At 45.0% G+C, this 23,512-nt stretch overlaps 2 protein-coding genes across 7 annotated transcripts in view; both read left to right on the top strand.

The window, feature by feature from the left end:
* Window positions 1-5,033, top strand: part of USP43 (ubiquitin specific peptidase 43) — an 88,903-nt gene extending 83,870 nt beyond the window's left edge. For both annotated transcript variants that reach the window (XM_081895017.1, XM_081895016.1), the window contains 3 exons: window positions 788-946; window positions 2,394-2,552; window positions 3,516-5,033. In XM_081895017.1, the coding sequence (XP_081751143.1) occupies window positions 788-946; window positions 2,394-2,552; window positions 3,516-4,555 (1,358 nt within the window). In that variant the 3' untranslated portion in view covers window positions 4,556-5,033. The remainder of the gene's footprint in view (window positions 1-787; window positions 947-2,393; window positions 2,553-3,515) is intronic.
* A 126-nt stretch (window positions 5,034-5,159) lies between these two features.
* LOC309360797 (testis-expressed protein 47-like) lies at window positions 5,160-21,998 on the top strand. 5 transcript variants are annotated; one of them, XM_081895690.1, is made up of 8 exons: window positions 7,482-8,157; window positions 10,888-10,960; window positions 11,864-11,970; window positions 13,760-13,821; window positions 15,532-15,736; window positions 16,471-16,627; window positions 19,887-19,946; window positions 21,609-21,998. In XM_081895690.1, exons 1-7 carry the CDS (start codon window positions 8,002-8,004, stop codon window positions 19,922-19,924), a joined length of 798 nt encoding a protein of 265 aa, XP_081751816.1. In that variant the 5' UTR covers window positions 7,482-8,001; the 3' UTR covers window positions 19,925-19,946; window positions 21,609-21,998. The 5 variants fall into 5 exon arrangements, with proteins under 5 accessions (XP_081751817.1, XP_081751816.1, XP_081751814.1 ...); XM_081895691.1 differs by lacking the exons at window positions 7,482-8,157; window positions 19,887-19,946 and adding an exon at window positions 5,160-6,633; XM_081895688.1 differs by lacking the exon at window positions 19,887-19,946.
* Window positions 21,999-23,512: the final 1,514 nt, after the last annotated feature.

The following is a 23,512-nucleotide window of genomic DNA, read 5'->3' as shown; positions in this document are numbered from 1 at the left end:
ATCTGCAGAGTTAGACAACTAGAAATCTCCTTTGAAAAAAAGAAAACCAAGGCTGTGGGAGGAATTCAATGTCATGCTAATTTAAAGTTGCTTAGCAGTGCACTAGTTTGCACAAGCAGATGCTCGTGCAAGAAAAGGCATAGAAAACCATCCCTGGTTGTGCAACAGATAACTACTGTAGTCCTGATACTTCCTGGTGCACAACAAGCTTCCACTTGCACAACTATTGCACTGCATTTTGAATTGCACAAGCTTTATATTAATCCTTACACTAGCAGAACAGCCCTTGTGCTGGTGGTTGAATCCAGGCCTGAGATTCTTAGGATGCTGAATACTATCCATGACAACAAATGTCTCTGTGTGAGACAATCACAGGCATGTGGATACAAGTATGTTTATCAAGCAGGAAATAAATGTGACGCTCCAGTTCTGTTTACAGACTACCTGCTTGGCCTGATCACATGCTAGAAAATGATCCCACTGTCCAGCAACTTTTCCTCCCTCTAGTGAACCCTTTGGCCCTCCAGATATTGCTGAACTACAACTCCCAACCCCAGAAAACATGGCCAATCGTCAGGGATGACAGAAGTTGTAGTTCAGCAAAATCTAAAAAGGTCAACGGTTCCCCACTCCTGCAATAGATGCATTTGAAGCCCTCCATCTGAGAATAATCATTAGGGTTGGTCTGGATCTCTCTCAGCAGCTTCAATATAAAGCACATGTTTGGAGGCAGTTCAGTCCCACCGGCCAGTGTCTCCGTTAATGTGGTTGTCTACTCTGTCCCCAGCCTACTGTCGCAACACCTTGGATGGTCACTGGTACAGCTATGATGACAGCACTGTGGAACCTGTCTTGGAGGATGAAGTCAGCACTCGTGGTGCTTATATCCTCTTCTACCAGAGACGCTGTGTGGTTCCAAGCTGGTCTGGTGGAAGCTCTGTTAGAGGTGCGTAAGCAGTGCTTAACCCATACAGTGACACTGTTCTGGGCATTTTATCTGTTCCATGTCTTTTACTGGTGGAATTGACAAACACACAGAATTCCAACAGACACGGTATTGAGTTTTAGAGCACGAGTCTTGAGACTCATGCTGGTGTGGGCCTTATTCAGTCCAAAAGAAGTCACTGTAAACTTGCTTTACCTTGATGTGAGACCATTGCAGGACACGTTGGGCAAGCCTCCACTGCCCAAGGGGTTTCAGACCTCCCCACCCCCCAGTAAAAAGGAGATGAACTTGAAAAAGAGCCAATCCATTTCTCTAAAACTCAGGAAACAGCTTGGCTGATTTCAGAGCTAGTCCCAGTTCAAATCCACTTCTTTGAACCTCCCTACCCACTAGGTTATTTTTCTCTCCCCCCCAATAGATTTTATTAAAGTTTGAAAAAATATACACAAAAGTTAATATCAAATACCCAGTATCTTTTTAGAATATCGAAGATAAAATAATCTAAATAAAAACACACAAAAAGAAAAGAAACAGAAAGAAAGAAAGAGAAAAAAATAAAAGAAAAAGGTTATTTTTCTAACAGAAACGTTGCCATTTTGGAGTGTCATCAACACTTTTCACAATGTATATTGGGTGTGCTTGCTTTTGGTTTGTTGTTGAAGCATGATTCTCAAAGCAACACAAAAAGTCTCTGGACCTGAAAGTGGACGTGAGATTTTGGTGGGTTCTCCCCCCAAAGCATGGGACGCAGGTGGCGCTGTGGGTTAAAGCCTCAGCACCTAGGACTTGCCGATCGAAAGGTCGGCAGTTCGAATCCCTGCGGCGGGGTGCGCTCCCGCTGCTCGGTCCCAGTGCCTGCCAACCTAGCAGTTCGAAAGCACCTCCGGGTGCAAGTAGATAAATAGGGACCGCTTACCAGCGGGAAGGTAAAACGGCGTTTCCGTGTGCGGCTCTGGCTCGCCAGAGCAGCGATGTCACGCTGGCCACGTGACCCGGAAGTGTCTCCGGACAGCGCTGGCCCCTGGCCTCTTAAGTGAGATGGGCGCACAACCCCCGAGTCTGTCAAGACTGGCCCGTACGGGCAGGGGTACCTTTACCTTTACCTTTACCCCCCAAAGCAATATTTTTTTAATTTTTCCTTTCAATATGTCAGCCAGTAATTTTCTGCTTTCCACTGTCCCTCTTCATCTCTAGCTTTTTAGTTGCTTTTACCGGTTTGTAATGTTCAACAAATTCTTGGCTTACCTCACTCCAACCAACCCAGTCCTACATTCACAACATGGCAAGTTTTAGGTGACCAAGAGAAGGCCCATCTGGACCTCTGGTTGTGCAAAGCTTGCTGCTTCCCATAATCCCTGACTGACTTTGACAGCTGCACCTATTTTGGGGGAGTCCTTGGTGGAAGGCTCTCTCCAGAACTCTTTAATTCTGTGGATTTCTCTTGCAGGTTCCACCAGTTCCTCTGTCTCAGAACACTGGCTGGCACGCCTCAGCGGAAATAGCAAGCGAGAGAGCCTGGTGTCCCGGAGCTCTGCTACCTGCCCATCTCTGACAAAAATGCCGGACTCGCCTACCCTCACCAATGCTAGCAGCTGCCCAGAGAAAGGTGCCTGATTCATGCTATGCTGCTCACTATACACCTAGGCTTTCTGGTCCAAAGTCCACCTCATTCCAGCTGGCAGACCAGGTCTCTAGCCTTTGTCAGTGTTGACAAGGCTTGCAGGATGCTCCCTTTGTTGAATGGCTCTCAGTGGCAACCCATGGACTGTTCTGCTAGTGTAAGGATGAATATAAAGCTTGTGCAGTTCAAATTGCAGTGCTATAGTTGTGCTAGTGGAAGCTTGTTGTGCACCAGGAGGTATCAGGACTACAGTAGTCATCTGTTGCACAACCAGGGGTGGTTTTCTATGCCTTTCCTTGCACTAGCATCTGCTAGTGCAAACTAGCGCACTGCTAAGCGGCTTTAAATTGGCAAATTTGCCACAGTCCTTTTGAGCCAATCTCCAGCTCTGTGTTTGGTCCATCCATTTGCCCAGCTCATCCTGTATCCAGATAATGGGCAAGCTTCCCACCCCTCTGAATCCCAAATCAGTTGGCTTGGAATGAAACCAAGCTGTTGCTTCTAGAATTGAGAAACAGCTTATTTGCAAGCCGGTCCACATTCAGACTGAGCTCCCCACTCTTTGGAACTCATCCCCCAACACGTTATCCAAACCTCTTCCCCATCCCTCCCTCCTTCACTTACCTGGTTGGTGCTGATGTTTGCTAAAGTCAGGAGGGATATATCTACCTCCTAGTGCCTGGTGTACAGCAACCAGGATGTGTAATTTCCCCCAAGGGCTGTTATAATATCAGCAGCCAGATAAATAGGATTTTTTGGGGGGAGGGATATTGGAGGATTAATGGGTGAGTAAAAAGGAGATGAATTTGAGAAAGGTCAGCTTTGATTAAAATCTGAGCCTGAGAAGAATTCAGAAGTTCTAATGTCACTGAGGTCCAAGAATACAAGTCTGGGCAGGCAACGTCACTATTTTTCTAAACAAGCTTACACCTTAATTTTCTTTTCTAGGTGGTTTTGAGTCACGACCCCTGGTGCGCGGTGTTCAAGGCAGGAGTATCAGCCTGAAAGCTTCTCCCAGTAAGGCCAAACTGGGAGCCCCCAAGCAAGTGCCCCTGCGATGGTCCTTCATGTCCAAAGAATGGCCAGCAGAGCCTTCTGGGGAACTCGTGGAATACCTGGAGTCTGGCCGCAGACCACGGTTCACGAATGAGTCCATTGTCCCCCTCATGACCAAGGAAGGGGAGGACAGTGGGCCTTCGGTCGCCAAAGCAAAGCCCAATCCTCTTCTCGCAGGTGTGGGCACCACAGAGAGCGCTGGCAAAGTGCCCACCAGCTTGGAGAACACAAGCAGCATGAAAAGAGCTGGGAAGCCAAAGGAGGATGTAGGCGAGCAGCCCCGGACTCCAAAGAAACTGGTGCTCTCTCTCAGCACAGTACCTCCAATGAAAGATGAGGAACCCATGGGCAAAGTGAACATCAATGGGACCTTGCGCACTGGGACAAACCTTCCCCCATCCAACTATCAGCCCAAGAGCAGAGGAGCCCAGGACCAAAAGCTCATGCCCTGTGTTGGGGAGAGGGATGCTGAGGGCGAGAAGCAGCCAGAGGGGAAGCTGGCTGTCTTCAGAGTTGGCTTCCTGCGGAGGGACCCTAAGAGACACAGTGAGTCTGAGAGACATGGTGCTGCGCCACCAGCCATGGCATCCTCCCGGTCATCTCTCTCCAATGGTACATTGAGTTCCATCACTGGCAGCAGAGCAGTTGGCTCCACCCTGGGCCGCAGCTCCACGGAGGGGCTGCCCAATGGGCGGATCTGCCGTTCTGAGTTGGACATCAAACGTGCTCAAAGCTCCTGCAGCAGCAAGGGAAAGAGTGACTGGTTGCTGAGCAGGTCAACCTCCTTCGGCAAGGCAAACAACAGTGTCTCCTTGCAGGGTTACACACCACCGCTAACTCTAGAGGGGGTTTCTTGTGGCACTTTCCAGCGGGCAAGATACCACACAGCATCTCTGGGCAGGAGACTAGCTGTACCCGAATCCAGCTTCTGAACTAGCCCGTGATTTCATGTGGAAGTACTGAAAGAGTGCCAACCCTGGGCGCTCTGGAGGTGCCAGGGCCTTTGGAAAGATCTGTGGATTGCTGGAAAGTTTCGCTGGTGCTTGGTGCTTGTTTCATGGGGAGTTTCTCAAAGGGTGCTGAGTGACACCATTGCCTTGCCTGGGAAGGAAGATGCAACAGGGATATTGTGAACCTTGGGGTTAGAAGGGGGGCGGGGAGAGAGGGATAGATCAGATGGGAGAATCTTAGAGTTAAAAGTATTTATTCTGTACCGAGAGATAGCTTTAATGATGCTAGTGAGAGGATGTGCTGTTTTGTGACGGCATTTATTTTGGTACCAGGTAATGGGGAAGAGAAAAATATGGGGAGAATCTAGACATTGCCCTATGCAATAATACCAGCTTTTCTATTTTCTGCAGGCCTTTGGGTTTTACAGATCTATTTGTTATTAAAAATGTCTCAAATGCGTGATGAGCCTCAATGGTTTGGGGGATCAGTGGTGGACCTGAGTGGGTTAATCCAGAGGTTGTCTGTTCACTCAGATGTTCTGGCAACGGGGAGGGGTAATTTCGGTTTTTGCGTTCCAATATGCTGGAAATGGGTTCTGAAGCATTCTTCTCGAAGCCTTTAAATGTATAAAGTACACAGTATAAAATGGACTCTGGGGGCAACTCTGTGCATTTCCTGGAGCTCCTTCCTACACACCAGAATGATCAAACTAGAGCTGTCTTAGATGTGAAATGTTTGATGTTCTGCTGGAATCCGAGTTCCTGCTATTAAGTTGCCTTGCTTGTGGCTCCACTTCATACGGGATTCTTACCTCAAGCAACCAGATATGCCTGCATATTCTTGCCTCTGAAAGGTCCATTAACTTCTGGGTCTACTCTTAGTGTGAGACAATGATGAAATAATCAGACAGATAGTTAGCACTGTGGGGTGGAATGATGAGAGAAGGCTTTGGATTAGAGAGGTAGAGCTGGGAAGCCATCAGTATGGGGGTAATACTCAAAGCCATGTGATCTGACAGAGACTTCCAGGAGGCAGTGTGTAGAGAAATGATAGAGGCAATAATAATAATAATAATAATAATAATAATAATAATAATAATAATAATAAATTCACACACCCCCTGCCAGGGACCCCAATGGAGGGGGGGGTGTGGAAGCAGAAAAACAAACCACCCCATAGAAAGGTTGGGTGAATGTAGGCAGGGAAGAGCACAAGACGAGGCTGGTCACTGAAACCTAGGGCATGGGAGGAATTGAGTAGGAGTAGGTGATCCGCTGTCCACAAAGGGGTTAAGGAGAATTAGGACAGAGATCTTTGGATTTGTCAGTGTCTAAGGTGGCTGGTGATTTTGGAGAGTTCCACTTCAATGGAGTGCAGAGAGCAGAACCCAGACTGCAAGGAGACGAGAGAGAGAGAGAGAGAGAGAGAGAGAGAGAGAGAGAGAGAGAGAGCGAGCGCAAAAGAGGGATGCGTCAGAAGTGTGTCATTATGATGCTTGTGCAAGCAGCGCAGCCTGCGGAATCCAATTTATACTGCTGGTGTGGGGCCCTCGCTGCACAGTCCTTTCTAGAGCTACAAAGCAAGCTGCTGTGCAGACGTTCTTTCAGAGGGTGTTGGCATTCAGTCTTAGGCTTTCATTGCTTCTGCCTAGTGTGTTTCTATCTATCTATCCCCAACATCTGTGAAGAGAAAGCTGTACACCTGAATGACAGCCCTAGTTTCCCAGACTCCCTGGAAAATGTTCTTAAGCGTGCAGGAGAGCATGACTTTGGACTCATTAACTTGCTGGCACAACCGTGTCTCTGGCCGAATGTAAGCGTCCCCTTACCAGGCTGCTGCAGGCTGAGCTTTGTTGACATGGGGGATGGAGTGAGCCATCTCCCACTCCCTAGGGGCTCTTTTGTTAAGCCATTGCCTAGCAACTTCAGCAGGAGCACAGTGAACTATGGCGTCCTCCCAGGCAGCCAGCAGCTTTTTATACCACACGGATGATTTCACCTTTGAAGAGAGGACTTCAATGTATCAGTTGCGGCTGGAGAAGCGGAGAGTGGATGGGAAGGTTTGTGCCTGGGATGAGCGGGAGAGATACTTCCAGGGTTCCTCCAGCCCCATATTCACCAAACTCCCTATGGGAGCCTAAGGACATGTGAGGGAGCTTTAAATAGGGCTAGCTATAAAACCCTTTTGGCTGTTTGAAAAAAGGGGGAATTTAGACAAGTTTCTTTAACTGAAGTCAGCTCCTGGTCTTTCGTCCCTCTCAAATGTTATTTGTTGCACAGGCCCATTCTGCTTTAGTCACTTACTGCTGTCACTTACTGGAGATTTGTAAGTGAAAGTCATGGATGTTCTTAGATGATGGAATGTTCTGCACTTCCTCTTGATGTAGGAAGCAAATTCTTATGAAATCTTGGGTGCCAAACGTAGGTTTCACTGTTTTCCAGCCCCCAGAGCTGCATACACTGTCATGTAGCACCTCTGTTTTTCCAGCACCTACACTGGAAACCAGGTAAGTTTTGTGAGGGTTTGCAAATAAGTGCACACCCACTTTGGTCACAAATTCCATAGTTTGTGGGCAGTCTCTGTAAGAAGTCATGGTTTCTTTGTTTTGTTTTGAAAAAAACCAACTTGTGTACATTGCTGAGTGAGCAAAAATTGGAGACATTTGGAGCAATTAAGCGAATATATATTTTGTTTGTTTATTCATTTTGGGGAAAACACTGTGAATGACCCTCCAATATTTTGATGGAGTACATCAAAAGATCTGTACTTTCTTGGGGGACAGTGACAGAAGGATGCTTATTTACACGTGTGAAAGACTCCTTAGCGCTTGAGTGTGTCTCTGGCCAGTGCATTGAAATGTGGCTGTGTGTCATTAGAGAATCCCAACTTCTGACTGGCCAGCAGATTGGTTGCTTCATGTTACCATTTAGATTTGCATTTCTGTGCAAAAATAATTGGTACGTACATTATAATTCCATGGCTGAAATTTGCCACTGTTGGCACAAATATGTCTTCCCTCCCTGTTAATGCTGCTGTAGGTGAACTTAGCAAAAAACGGATCTCAGGTAACAGCCCAACTTCTACTCCCAAAAGAATAGCTCCTGCCTGCCCATAAGTTTTGAAATGTCACCACAAGGCTCAGATGTTATTGTTAGAGGTCAAGTGTTGCCTGAGCAACGGCTGCCCCATTCAGCTAGCCTGCCAATGCCAAATGCCAAAAGACAATGCACCTTTGAGAGAAAAATGTGCATGCCTGACACTGCTCCTAAGACACCAGGAGCCACGGTTGTCAACAAACAGCTTTGTTTGGCCAGAACTGCCTCACGGTTGATGCAGAGTGTAACATTATCTGGATAGATTTCTATGATTTATTCAAAGCTCCCCAAGCTCCATCTCCCAGAATCAGGTTTTTAGAAGCCAGGCCACTATGTCAAGGTTTAAAGCAGGCGCCTCAGGAAAGGGGCATTATGAGAAGGAGAGCGAGATGTGGGAGAAGCAGGAAGCATCACCATCTGAGGAAGAGAGAACAAACTTACTTGATCAGCTCCTCCATGAAAAAGTGCACAGTGGCACAAAGGAAACAGTGAGTACTCTAGATCAGGGATTCCATGTACCTGCTTAATTCCTCACTGTGGCTGAGGGTGTGTGTGAGTGTGTGTGTGTGAGAGAGAGAGCAGGGCTCGAGTGTGTGATATATTAGCTGTGAGCAATAGCTTGGGTGGAGTGAGGGGGGTGCGCGGGACTGATACCTGTGTCCAAAATGACACTGCTGAATGAACATTTTGTGGATACAGTTTGTAAGTGTGTGTCCGTTTTGCCCACTATGAGTTGTGTGGTGTAATATTAGACCTTAGAAAGCATCTTTTTGTACCCCTGATGAAAATGGGTCCTGGGCCACTAGAATCTGTTGCTCTTCCAGTCTGCTTCTTGGGACCCAGTTAGCCCTTGCTTGATATCAACACAGTCGCTGCCCTTGTTTTATCCCTCCTAGAAGCAGGTGAAAGTTGATAGTTTCAGGAGAGCACATCAAAACCTCCTGTTCGAGTGATGTTCACTGTTCACTTACTCATCCTCTACTTTTCTGAGATTGGAACAAAAAGGAATCACTTGGAGAAGTGGCAGAGGTTTACTTCTTGTGGCCCATGTCTTCTGTGAGACATCTACAGTGTATCCTCAATGGTTCCAAGCAGAGTGACCTACCAGGAGAAAATCAAACCCTTTATGCTCACATATTCAAACACACATCTATGCCCCTCCTGTCAGTGTTGTAACATGCAGTCTGGCTGTTCCTATTACTGGTAAGTGAAGGGCCTATTTTCTTAGTAGGTGTCCTAATTCCAAGCATAGGCCTAAATATTCAAGCATTGCATCCAATTGAATTGCAGCAATATGGCTCAGCAGGCAGCCTTTTTGGAAGCCATAGCAATTGGAAGTGAACTTAGTGTGGAGCTCATCTTTATTTTATTTTTTTTAAAAAAGGTATGATATCTGAATGAAAAGTGTTCTGTACAGGGAATGCAATATTGATACTAAATGTTTCCAAATGGCAATAGTGAGGCAAGTGAGCCATGGATTAGTGGACATAACTTGCTCGCTGCTGCATTGTGACCAAATATTTTCTTATCTAAAACGTATCATTCTGTTTTCACCTGGTAAACGTTGGAGGGTAAGTTACATCATGGGCCATTTTCCTTTGATCTTTAGCATTCTACATTTCTGAGAACAAAACCAGCCACTTAAATTGCACTTATTGGTGGATTTAAATGTACACAAGATGAAAATGGGCTATGTCTTGCTTGGACACATGAAATTGAAAAACACAATTGAAAAATTGCAATGCAGGGGTGGAGAACATCTGCCCTGTGGACCAACCTCAAGGGCAGTCCAGCCTTGGAGTTACGAATGCACAGACAGCTGTGGCCATGTGAGACTGAAGCAAGTTTAAGACGGCAATATAAATATCTACAGTACTTAGAAGTGATTCCTACTGAACTCAGTGGGGTTTATTTCCAAATAAGCTTGCTTAGGTTCAAATTGCAAGCACCTTTTCTGAGTTTATAAGTCTGCTTTCACCAACCAAGTGCCTCCAGATTTTAAATGGTTTTTATTGAAAGAGTTTCATAGACAACAAAGGCACATATAGCATCTCTGTTTTCAATTCACAGAGTCCTATCCACAGGTAGGTGTACATTTGGTGTGAGACGTTGCTATCATAGGCACTCTCAGGTTCCGGAGAGGGGAGAAAGAGGTGGAAGAAAGATGCTTTGGACTACAACTCCCCTCAGCCCCAACTAGTCAGGGCTGTCATAATGAATGCCTATTTAATTATAAGACAAACACAGACTTCAGGCTACGCAGCAAGGCTTCATTCACAAGAGCTCATGCATGAGCATACTTAATCATGCAAGCAGAATAAGTATTTTGAGTGAAATGTCTTAGTTTACTCAAAGGAAGTCAAGCAGAAAATAGATTGCAGGGAGGGGGAGGGAAATTAATTTTTTTTTTTAGCACTAACTCTATTTCACCCTCTCTTAAACTAAGAAACAAAGTGCAAAATCTTAAATTAGAGCCAGTGTGGTGTAGTGGTTAAGAGTGGTAGTTTCGTAATCTGGTGAACTGGGTTCACATCTCTGCTCCTCCACATGCAGCTGCTGGGTGACCTTGGGTTAGTCACACTTCTTTGAAGTCTCTCAGCCCCGCTCACCTCACAGAGTGTTTGTTGTGGGGGAGGAAGGGAAAGGAGAATGTTAGCCGCTTTGAGACTCCTTTGGTAGTGATAAAGTGGGATATCAAATCCAAACTCTTCTTCTTAAATTACAGTTTGTGGTAATCTTACAACCTCATGCTATTGTCTGCCCCAAAACCTTTGTAGGAGCAAATGACATTAAAAGTGGGACCCCATAACCTCCCTAGTATCACCATAAGCACAAATAATAATTAGGAATGTGCAATAATAGATGTTTCAAAAAATGGCAGGGAGAACAAAGAGATTCTATTGGTCACAATCAGAGATTAATAACAGAAGAAAGGTACCGTATTTTTCCATCTATAAGATGCCCCCTATTTGGGGGGACTCCGATTTAAGAAAAAGAGGGGGGATATGGCCCCCATGTATAAGATGCCCCCAAATTTTGGACATTCTTTTTTTAGGAAAAAAACCTAGTCTTATACACGGAAAAATATGGTAATTTTTATAATAATATCAAAAACAACATGTTTTAAATATTATCTCAAAATGTAACTCTTTACACAGCTGATAGTATGCCTTAGTTTTGTAGCTTACAATAACAGATGCTTTCTGTTTGTCCTTTAGAAATCTCTTCTCCACCGGCTGATTTTCCTGGCCAAGATCTCACCAGAGCTGGCTGACAAAAGGGATTTAGCTGGTAAGGAAACATCCTCCTGCTGGCTGCTTCACCTTTCTAGATAATTCACAAGAGGTTCTAGAATGGGGTGAGGCAAATGAATGAAATGGGCTGCCCATTGCCATCTTGTTAGCCATCTTGGTGTCTGGGGCAAATATTAGAGGCCTTTGGGAGGCTGCCGGGGGGGGGGGAGCACACAAGTTTGGAAACATAGGAGAAAGGACTGCATAAAACTAAGTTGCAGAAGCCAGCACAAGTATTCCCACTAGTGCCGTGGGACTTTCTCCCCTCTCCCCTTCCCCTCTCCCCTCCCCAAATCTGTTCCAGAAGGTTGGGAGAACCCCCAGGCTGGCAGGAGAAGGGAAGGCATTCTGTCGGACAAGACGAAATGTGTGTCTTTGAGTACAAACCAAAGTCAGCAAACTGTTTTTGCCTACCAAGCATAAATGAGATGCTCTTTTTTTTAGCTAAGGCAATTGAGGCAAGTTACACGCAGGTAAAGTGTTAACCTGCGCAGCACTGAAATGAAAATTAGTAGGGAATTTTGTAGGGTCGGTCGAAGAGAGGCAATGCAGAATCCTCGTAGGGCTGTCACCGAGTCATTGGGTTAAGTGTTGGGATACTTTCCATCTTTTAACATGAGCTTCAGATTCATAGGTTTTCTCAGATTAATAGAAAGAGGGGCTTTTTAAAGAAAATGCAGACATTAAGAAAGGATTGCAGGCATTGGGCCTCCTGCTCTACAAACCCACACCTTTCTTTCCTATTTCGCAAGCCTGATTTTAGTTTGGCTTTACAGCAAGGAAGGCAGGGGATGGGCGAGCCTGAGAGGCCGGGGGAACAGGTGTCACCTGGCTGTTCCCACTGTATGGGGGTTGGCATGCTATTCCAAGAACGATTCAATCCTGCCTTGCTTCTCCTCAGAGTACTGGGAACAACTGTTTGCGAGTCTTCAGCGCTCCTATTACCAGAGCGAGGGGGTCACAGGCCTACTGCTGCTCTACCCCGCATATGTTATACACATACTGGAGGTAAGGTCTCTTGGTGAAGTGGTCCCACTGTTGAAATATATGTTGGGATTACATGGGATAGCTCCATTGGTGGAGTGTGAGACTCTTTAGTCTCAGCGTTGTGGGTTTGAGCCCCACATTGGGCAAAAGATTCTTGCATGGCAGTGAGTTGGCCTACATGGTCCTCATGGTCCTTTTCCAACTCTACAATTCTATGATTATGCTCAAGGTTATGAGTGACTGTGTCACTCATGTCCTGAGTTTGCTGGATCAGTCCTTCGTGGATCATTTGCTGGATCAGTCCTTCATGCCTATGGCCCGTCTATGAATTTACTCTTGTATTGACTCCTGCCCCAAATGACAGAACACACATCGGCATTAGCTGGGATCCAAGCATTATAACCCTGCTCTTTCACCTCTCTCACCACCTCCCACTCCATCATTTCCCCCAGCCAGAGCCCTCTCCTCACAAGTCCCTTTCCACCAGTGCTTGAAATGGTACCCTTTGCATTATTGAGATAAGGGCCATAGCAAGGAATGAGAAGGTGAGACGGTGGCTCTGGAAAAGCAGCTCCTCCATGTGCTCAGCAGCCTTACAAAGGAAATCATGAGAGGGCTTCCTTTTCCAGAATCTCTCATGTTTGTTGGCTCCATTGGTGAGGTAGTCTCCTTGGCAGTACCTGCTTTTTTCTCGTTATCAGACACCCTTGGATGTTGTGAAGTCAGCCGCTCACTGTTCGTAACCACGGCAACGGACAGCCTAGGAGTCCTTAGCTGGAGTTGGCATCTGGACCAGTTTTAGATCAACGGTTCCAAAATGTGTTAGTTGTTGTGTCTTGCCCCTTCTTTCATTGTTTTGGAAACCTTACATCACAATTCTGCTCCTTCAATACACACAGCACAACTTGTTGCGCTTTCACTTCCATCTGAAAAGCCTGGGCTCGTCCACCCTTCAGTTTGTTCTGTGCCTAAAAAGCATGGCTCCCAGCAGTTTTCTGCGTCACCCATACTTTCTAGGCATGGGTCCAAGCAGTTTCCCTCTTGCCCCACTCCTTTCCCAGGGAAAACCTGCTCTTTAGTACTCAATCAGAGCAAGTGTCAATCTGGAGAAAACCACTTTGTTGTTTGCTCCAATTGAACACTAAAGAGCAGTTTTCCCTGGGGGGGGGGGGGTTGCATGCAAAATCAGGACTGGGATAACCATTAAGCAAAATAAGCATGTGCTTAGGGCATCAAGGGAAGGGGGACACCAGAGAAATTTTCCATTGCTGGGTTTTTATCATTAATAGTCACAAATTACTCAGCTGAGCGTTCATTTTCTGAGTTGAATTATATTAAAAATTCCAACAGAACAATTATGCAACAAGGCAAGCTGGATGTCTTATCTCTACTAAGTATAGAAGCAGATGTGTTATGCAAGATTAGTTTTGAGGATCTGATCAAAGACTTTGCAATTAGAAAAAGCAGCAGAATTTTTTTCCAATTATAGATAAAGTGGAAGTATACAAAAATAAACATTATTTTCATCTTACTGTTGGTTTTGTTCCATTTTGAAAAATAAAACTTTTTTACGGTTTATTATTGTGTGTGTGCGCGCGCACACACATGCACATGGATATTTAAAGTTTCTAATATGATCCTGTGCAAAATGTATGCTCTGCCATTGAGCTTTAGCTCTTTCCCCTCAAACCATCCGAAAACCCCCAGGCTATTTGGAGCCTGTTGCACTTCTGCAAACTTGTTCAAGAAGAGTGCCCCTGCTTTATTGCTAGGTTGCATTTTTAACCAGATGTGTTGATTTTTCTTTCAGTCATCCAGTGATGTGCTTTATGCTGTCCTGCGAGACCTGAGGGATATGGAGCAGCAGCAGAGGTGAGCAGATGGTGGCAATTATGCGCCCTCTTCAAGCCTAGGGCTGGTTGTCAGGAGAGCAATTTTGATTAACAGGATTTGATCTGATATACTAGCAGTGCAATCCTCTCAGAAACACCATTAAGTTCAGCGAGGCTTACTCCTAGGCAAGTAGGCATGAGATCACAGTCTAAATATACCTTTTGATCTTGTAGGATGCAAGGACTGAACCCCTCAATGCTAATGTTTCTGTAGGCTTCACTAAAGGAACTGTTTCTTTCAGCTTCCAGCAATTCCTGATAGACTGCCATACTACATGACCTTGGACCTTGCATGGACTCTTGGCTTAGTCTATCATACAGGGGTGTTCTGAGGATGAATGAGGGAGGATGCCCCCAAACTTTTTTGGAGGAGTAGTGGATAAAGACACTAATAACACATATTCTGGTACCGAGAGGCAGATGGGCAGTTGACATCTTTACTTCTCCCTGACTCAAGTATTGTGGTGCTTTTTATATGCGAATGAGCTTAACAGATTTCATATCACGTGAAGGAAGCAATACTTAACATTCAACATTTTGCCTAACTACACATTATATTTATGACATGATTAGCAATAATGTAGTGGGTTTAATTAAAAATAAAATACTAGGCATTTGTGGGGTGGTGGTGGTAGTGTATCAGCGTATCCTTTTCCAGCTGTGATTTAATAAAAACGGTAATTGGCATTAGGAGGGGGGGGAAAGTTCCTATTGACATCAATGGGAAGTTTTCTCTCAGTACTAATTGCTACATAGGGTGAGTGTGCATGAGACCTTTATGGAGATTGCAGTTGGGAAGGGGGGGGGTTAAGCCTCTCTTGACACTGTGGTGTCAATTACAACATGATATTTAATTGTAAAAAACCACAATGTGATTGTTAATCACATCATGAACCTGTAGTTTGGCCTGAGTTACTGAGTGGCAAGAGTTCATATTTGCATTTATGAACCTGCCCTTAGAAAACATCAGGCCTGGGGTGTCACAACCTTGCAGGAGCTCTCTGGTTCTGTGGATGTCACTGCGCTTGGCTCAGTTTCCAGCTTTTGAAGCTTTTATTCTTCGAAGGAGCTTAAGGAATCCCTTAATGCCTATGAGAGGAAGGCTAGAGTTAGAACCTTTCATGGTGGTGATGTATTTGTTTAGCGCTTCCGACTCTGCTAAATGGCATTATGTGATAAAGTGGTACCTCAGGTTACATACGCTTTGGGTTACAGACTCCGCTTACCCAGAAATAGTGCTTCAGGTTAAGAACTTTGCTTCAGGATGAAAACAGAAATCGGGCTCCGGCAGCGCGGCAGCAGCAGGAGGCCCCATTAGCTAAATTGGTGCTTCAGGTTAAGAACAGTTTCAGGTTAAGAACGGACCTGCAGAACGAATTAAGTACTTAACCCGAGGTACCACTGTAGTTTGAAATGTTTCTTCTCACCCAGACTGTAGTTTACCCCCACACAGCAACAAGCACCATTAAGCTACCAATTCACAGGATTCTTTGTGGATGGAGACATACTTTAAATGTATGCTGTGCATGCAGACTCAGGCCAAATCCTGCTGCTGGGTGGAGGGGGTTTGGTTGCCCCATTGCCTTTGTTTCTGTCCTGAGAGGTACCCCACCCCCCAAATAGTTGTTTTTCTCTTGGTTTCAAAAGAAAGTGCAAGCTCTGAGCTGTGATTTCTTGGCCTCTGTTTCAGAGTGTTAGTCCTGGATGCCAAGATCCTTGTCATGTCCCACAATCTCCCTTCCCGACTCTTCCAGCAGTGGAACTACAAAGTGCTGAATGTGCCTGAGAGATACCAGGAGTACGATGCAGCCCGAGAAGAGCCAACGGAGGCTATCATCTGCGAGTGCCTCACCACGCTCCTAAAACTTGGCAAGCATCTGCAGAGGTACCCCAAGGTATGGGCCCTTGAGCCGTTGCCAGAATGGGTCTGACACTCTCCTAGCCTCTTCTACTATTGTTTTCGCTGTTTTGGTACCTGCAGAGCATGCATTATTAGTATGTCAGGCGCTGCACGCACAGAGACTGAAGACCGCCACCAGCCATTTGCAATGCAGCCTAGTAGTGCCTGATATGATGGAGGTCACGTAGAAGAGATGAGAGCTTTTTTTGGCCACGGAGGAGTGAGAGAAAGAGTGGCTGAAGGAGGCCTGGCAACAACTCTCCAAGTTGATGATGTTGGTGGCGATAGTAGTAATTTATATACTGCTTAATGCCAGATTAGGCTTCTGCTAGTATAAAAACCAGTTGCACAGACTTTTAAACATAAATGCTCCCAATTAAAATACAACAGTAAAAAAAAAAATTCCTCTTAAAACATTAAAATATAAGCATCCATAATTAAAATATGCAAAACAATCCCATTCGAACAACAGCAAGCTACAACAGCATCTCTTCCTCAAATAGCTTGGGAAGCTGATGCCATGCCATCAAAAATTAAGGTTGGTTTAAGTTTCACCTCTAATGCAATGGCATTTTTCTTTTCATTGTCCCTTTTATTGCACTGACTGGTAAGTGACCCAAGCGTTATAAAACAGGACAGGTCAGCAAAATATTCCCACCAGCACAGTGTTCCTATCTTCAAATAGACCATGGGATTCACCTGACGCTGAGTTCTTAACTTCTTCTCCAGAAGCCCAAGAACCTTGAAGATGCCATCCTGGAGAAGGTCCCAGAGCTCATTGTCCCCCAAGATACCATCTGCCACCTGCTGGAATGCCAAGAGTTACTGAGTGCAGCTCAGTACCTGCAACTTTATGACTCCCCTTTGAACATTCTGATGGATTCAGGTATGGACCAATCATGTAAGGCTAGGGAGGAAGGCTGTGGGTGGGCCCATAGCCCAACATTTTGTGGGACAGGGGCCTAAGAGGCACAGGTAAGAGTCTCTAGGGGATGTAGAACACCTGCTGTTGTTTGAAATGTTTCTTCTCACCCAGACTGTAAATAGACTTGGAAAATAGATGATCAAGGGTATGGTCTGAAGGCACATGAGACTACCACCATGTTGCTGGAACTAAGTGGGTTTCTTTCTGGCTGGTGCCTGGGTGACTACATGGAAACCACATGTATACTGCTTTGGGCTTCATGGTGAGAAAAAGGCCAGATTAGTCTGTTAGAAATCACACAAGCAAGGGCCTAGGTTTAATCCCCTGCATCTGCAGGTAGGCCTGGGAAGATCCCTACCTAGATCATGGAGAGCTGTTGCCAGTCAGTCTGATTTTGCAAAAGGTAGCTCCTTGTATTCATATTCATTGCAGAACTATCACAACATAAATACTGTAAGCCCAATACGTTTAAAGTGGTTTGATTTGATTAACTATTAATTTGATCACATTTACAAACAAGGGCTTAGAGTTTAGCTGTTATCCAAATACATTTGCGCTCATTCCCCAGAACATTGAAAGGCAAGAGTACTTCTTAGGAGCAAATGGGTAGAATACGCTTCCCTCTTTTCCTATGATCTCCACCTGTGAACTGCCCATAGAGGCTAAAAATTCAGGGAAGTAGACTGGGGGTATTCTTTAGGGGCCCCGGCAGCAATTATTTAAGGTCCCCCAAACAGATTTCCCCCAGTGTTCCTACTAGAGATACTTTAAGTGGATGCACCAAGGCATGAACCTGGGATTTTCTGCATGCAAATCATGTCTCTAATGCTTGGGCTAGCTGCCCAGCCGCTGTACTTACCTTAAAGGCAAGTGCCAAGACTGATCTTTTTGCTGCTGCCTTTTCCAGCTGCTGAGAGATGTCCTTGTGAAGCTGAGTGAATAATTATTTATTTAAAAAACAACAACACCTTTACTTGGGCACCCAGAATGGGCAGCACCTGGGTACACAGAAGTACTTAGAGCAGTACCTTACAGCTGTATTGCATGGACACTTTGGGAATAAACTTCAGCTGTACTGTGAACATCCATGTGAATGCAGCCTGCATCTGAACCTCAAATCTGTGAGCCTCAGGATATGCCGCAGGCACCCGGCTCATCAACCCACCAACATGTGCTGGCTAGAAATATAATAGGTTAGATTTTGAGAACAGTTGCTTAGCTTCTCAAAATCTAACCAATTATATATCTTAGGAGAACAGACACTTAGGTGTCGCAGCATCCTATGGGTGCTTGCTGTGTTCAGTCGTCCTTTCCTCCAGGAAAGTGCGCAAGAGATTACAGCCTTAGCTACCTCAAGCCCCTCTGCTGCAAAATGCTAGAGCAGAGTTCAAAGTTGAAATAGGTATTTGCCTGCCCAAGGCTCTCTACAAAGCATTCAGGGCAAGGCTGGTATACCTGCAAAAAGAAGGCACTGAGCATCCTGCTGTAACATACCAAATTAAATGCAAAGCTCAGGAATCAGAGGACTCAGCTGGTCTCTAAATCTGCCTCCGCCCCTCTAAGGATATTTGCAGGTATCCTGGAGGATTCTTGATAGCAACAAGCTTATTGGCTTGCCTGGGTCTAATGGCAAAATACTAACTGCCCCATGTAGTTAGCGAAGCTACTAGAAGAGGGCAGATGAGGAAATTCCAAAGTGGCAAACTTGACCAAACTCTGGATTTCAGAGAGATTTGCACAGATTCTGCTTGTGGCTTGTTAGTGTGTCTTCCAGGAGAAATGTTTGGCCAAAGGACACAAGATACTAGAGAAAGGGTCTTAAATCTAGGTGATTTAATTTGCCATCTAAAACTGGTATTCTCATGGAAGGAAAAGAGCTGTAAAGTAATAAAGGTAACCAAAAGATGACTGTATTTTGAGCTCAGCCCCTTGGTCCTTCCAATTAGAAGTGTTGTGTGATTTTTGGGGGGGTTCCATCACATGGCGAGGTACAATGATGGCTCCACAGAGATGGGACTGCTTGTGTGTTATAGCCTATCTTTCAGTACAGTGGCAGTTAAGTTATTTTTAACTTGCAGAGTAGTTAAGCCTTTCCTCTCATCATGTAATATGTTATGTGCACCAGTGGATTTTGGTTCTGTGTGCCTCCAAGTCACTGTTTAGTAGTAGATTGGCAGCCAGGAGGGGTGAGCTGGGACTTCAATGGCCTAGCTGGCTTTTGGGGGGGAGGGGGAGAGTTAAAGACAAATAGAGTAAGGTTACCAGATGTTTTTCAATGAATCCGGGGACACTTTTCAACTTCAGTAGGAATGATAGGATTTTGTCAGGGGACTGATTTGTAAATCTGGGGACTGTCCCCGGGAAACGAGAACGTCTGGTATCCTTAAAATAGAGTAACTGGATGCAGGCAGGGCAGAAGGCAGCAAATGAAACAGGAATAGCAACTATCCAGGCATTGCCAAGGAATCCTATGGGAAACCTTTCCCTGTTCTGCTGGGAGATCTGCAGACAGAAAGCTCACATGCTCTCAATTCTTGGTTGAGTTGTACACACACACGTCAATGAACATATGGATGGACCAAATGCCTGTACTGTATCGAGATCCATGTCTTGTGCTATAGAGTAGACACCCTATTCTTCTTCCAAGTTTAATGGGGCAAAACACCAGCTATGGGGAAATGGTACCATGCAAAGTTAAATTTCCTCCCTCTCTCTGCTATGGTTCCTATGTCATATGTCTATACCTATGAACTAATTAAAACAATCTCCCAGATAATGTCCAAGTGAATGATCTGAGAGGCAATGGATTCGTCATTGCTATAGAAAGAAGCAACTCTGTAACCCAGATTCTCCCCCCACCCAACTCCTGAATCTTAGGTTTATTTCAGGCAATGTGTATGTAAAAGAGATGGTAAGTTGAGCTTCTGGCTGCCATAGGAAGACTTTGCCCTCGGAACTTGCTATCTCTGTGCCCTCTACTGATGTCTATGTTTGGATTTAAATGTGAGTCAATTCCACACACTTAGAAAGCATGTGGATTTATTTCACTGGTTATGGAGCAATACAGAGAAAATGCCCCTTCAAAATTTATTTGATATTCTCTCTCTCTCTCATCCCTTTTCACTTGCCAAGAGACACATAAAAGGGTTTTCACCTTTGGCAGGGTTTAATTTGAAATCAGTCAATGCTGTCATTTATATAGCCCTTGTTTTGGTTGAAGGGCTTGTGTTTCGAAGCGATGATCCCACATCAGTTTAAGTTCTTCATGCACAGCGTAAAGGTAAAGGTAAAGCAAATTGTATGCTTCCCACTGCATGCAGGCACTTGCATGATGCTTCCCAGCGCATGAGTATAGTCACAGGCCACTTGTTGCTAGACCAGACTAACACCACCTGCTTCTTACAGGAACAACTTTTAGTCACCTGTCACATTAACATCGCTACCCGCTGCTATAGAAGCAATCGCTTTTGAATTCCACCGCTCTGCATAGTAGTAATCACACTACAATAAGTTCAGGTTTGTGTGAACATGCAACACTGTATGCCTGGTATAGAGATTCCTCTTCCAATCCCAAAACAAAGCTGCCAATCCACTTCTGTACCACAGTGGAAGAAAGCTATGGAGATAGCAGTTTGATTATGAAGATCAGCTTATTTTAGAGATGGGAACGCCTCCACTATGTGTTTCTTCTCTTCCTCAGAAGGCCACAGTGCAATGCCAGTTTAATGCTTGTTCCTTCCCACACTCCTTATGATGCTTATCAGATGCTTCAACACCAGTGATGTTTTCTCAGTCTCTCCCCCGCCCCCCTTTGGCCAGCTAGCCTGAGGAAGAGTTCTGGAGAGCTCAAAAGCTTGCATACAGCACACTCTTTTTTGACATCTTGGTTGGCCTAATAAGAACTTTGGGATTTTTTTCTTAACACCAACATCTTTAAGATTGCTTCACTAAATGAAGAAGGGGAAGTTGATCTCCAGCTATTGTTGGACTTCACCACCCCTTATCCCTGATCATTGGGCTAGCTGGGCTGATGAGAGTTGGGAGGCAAATAGCACCTGGAGTTTCACAGCTTTTCCACAGCTACACAAAATGCTGTAGATCAAATGTGGTTGTTAGTTAGTTGTCTTGCTAGAGGAACAGCAGAGAATCTCGAGCTCATAATGATCCCTGGAAAAGGTCTGAAAGCAGCATTCATCAAAAGGTACAAGCTCTTGAAAAGCAGCTGGGTAAACTGGGAAGACAGACTAAGCTCTCTTGGTTATACAGGATGGTATCTCTTTTTGTTTTGTTTTTTTTAAATAAAGGACCTGACTCTTGCCATTAATTCTTTTACTCTGTTCACACAAACTGCTATTCTAGGGGCTAAGGTCACACTACATCACTCACTCTGCTTGTGGAAGTATACTGTGTCAAAATTCATGTATGTTTGTTCATGTATGCTTGTTGTCGCCCAAGAAATACAGAAACAAGAACCACCAAGATGCATACCTGTTGTGCTCCAAGTAGCTTTACTTTGGGCAGCATCCCTGTGCTCCCATCAAAGCTAGAGGATCATCACATTTTGCAGCTTACACATTTGCATTCTTAAAACAAAGTATGGGACGGATGCAAGCTTACTCTGGGCTAGCGCCTACAGAAGTGTCCAACACTGTTCTTTTTTGTATGTTAGGGCCATCTAAGTGCAAATGGCCTTTTCTTTCAAGTGCATCAGCCACAAACACACCTTCCTATATAGCTGGATCATTGCTTTTCTGTTTGCTTGAATTTGTAAGCCGCTTTGAGCAGCTCCTTTGTGAAGGGAACAAGTGAAGCATAAGCCACTGCTTGTTCTTTTATTGAGTCATAACCCCGTCTTGCCAACCCTTGCCCCCAGTCGGTCTAGCATAAATCTCCAGCACCTTGAGATGGTTCTAACACTCCACTTCTTCTGTCTCCATAACAGAGACGACATGGCCTTTGGCAGAACGGTTAAAATTGCATCTTGAATGGGCTGCTGCAAAGAGAACCCACTTTCAATAAGGAAAATGTATTGCATTTGGAGCAGAGTGGTAGTAGCAGGAAATCAAGACTGAATACCTTAAGATTTGATTGAGAATTCAACAGCAAAGGAGGTGTTTTAAAGTGATCACTGGGAAGCATGAGTAGGATGAAAGGAGACACAGTTGAGCAATTTTTTCATCTCACTTGTTGTTTTAGTTCACCGTTTGTGGAAAGTATTGAAAATCTCTAGCGTTGCTCTGAAATCTTAGGCATTCCTTCAATTCAGAACCAGCATCTAAATGGCAATGTTTTCAAAATAAAGCATGATCTCACTTACTAGAATGGATTGCAAGACAGTGTGGTGCAGTAGTTCGTAGTTTTGAACTAAGAAGCTGTGAGACCAGTGTTCACATCTCCACTGGCTGATATGGGACAAGTCACAATTTTTCAGCTTGAACTACTGTAAGGAGGATAAAATGAGTAGTGGAGGAGAGGCAGTTCATACTAGTGGGGTAGGAGAGCTGAAAACAATGCCAATATATTTCACATCTTGCAAACCAATGCAACTCTTTGGTTTCAGATAGCCCATGAGTCTGAAAAGCCCAGGACACAAGTTCTCATGGCCCTCTAGCGGCTATGGTGTCTCATTTACCAGATGTAATGTATTTAGCATTCCACTCTGGAAGTGTATACTTGATTCTGACCAAGCTAAGCCTCCAAATTGTATGGAAACGCCAAAGGAACGTGGGGAGAGCTACCATTGTCAGTGGCTATTCAGGGAGCCTGCCACAGGTGTCCTTAAGATCCAGAACAGATGGGACATGCAACAACTAATCATGCCACCTTATTAAGAGCGCAGATGCCTCTTGTGCCTAATGAGTTATTTGCTTTGGGCTTTGATCCTGGGTCCGTCTGAGATAGCAGGAACATTGGCACTTGGGATGGAGCACACACACACAAACAAGGAAATCCCCATGGAGCGAGAGCAGATCCCTGCAATTGTGCTTGGCAGGCAGCAGATGGGTCCTGGGCTGCTGCCACTTCCAAGAGGAGGAAAAAAAGAAATAAGGCTTCTTCATGGGGCAGAGTTTGCTTCAATTGCCACCTGATCAGCAGCTCTGCTGAAATGACCCATTACTAATTGTCAGTCGGTCACACTTTGGGCGAAGTTTTCCCCCCTTTAAATGCTGAACATACCAACTACAGCTTTTGTGGCTTGAATTTGCCCCATTATAGCCAACAAGGTTTCTGTGTATATCTGTGCCCCTGGGTATCTGAAGTTGGTAACTTGAATAAAGGAGGAAATTGGGATGTAACTGGTTTTTTTTTAAAAAAAAAAGTTAAGATTTACACCGTGACCACACACAGGTGGCAGCCATTGGGGGTTAGGGGAAGCTGTTGGCTTTTAAGGAAGGAGAAAGAAACACTGAGCTCTCACCCTAAAATAGATACGGTGGCAGAACAGGGGCTCAGGGAGGAGGTCAGATATGAGAGGCACATTGCTTTCCCCACAGCTCCAGCAGCACAGAAGTTATTTAGGGATGCAGTGGTGAAGTTGAAAACATCTCTCAGCGGCCCAGGATACATTAAGTGATTGCACATGTGCCACTCAGAGCACTATCGAGGCTCCTTGCACACACATGAAATACAGAAATCCATTTTTAAAATGTAATGTTTTCTTAAAAAAGAAAAGGAAAAAACCCATGGACAGGGATTCAGGAAAGTAGCTTTGGCATTGCTGCATTTTGTATGGGTGAGTCACTTGTGACCTATATGCATTTGATCTGATGGGCATTTTTAACCAGCTCTCCACTCACCTTTTCAGGCTCTTCCTAGTGGTGGTGCATTAGGAAATCAATTTTTCCT

The sequence above is a fragment of the Podarcis melisellensis genome (assembly GCF_964234715.1).
Source record: "Podarcis melisellensis genome assembly, chromosome: 2".
Taxonomy (NCBI): Eukaryota; Metazoa; Chordata; class Lepidosauria; order Squamata; family Lacertidae; genus Podarcis; species Podarcis melisellensis.
Note: the sequence above shows the minus strand (reverse complement) of the source record. Positions and strands in the feature narration are given on the sequence as shown.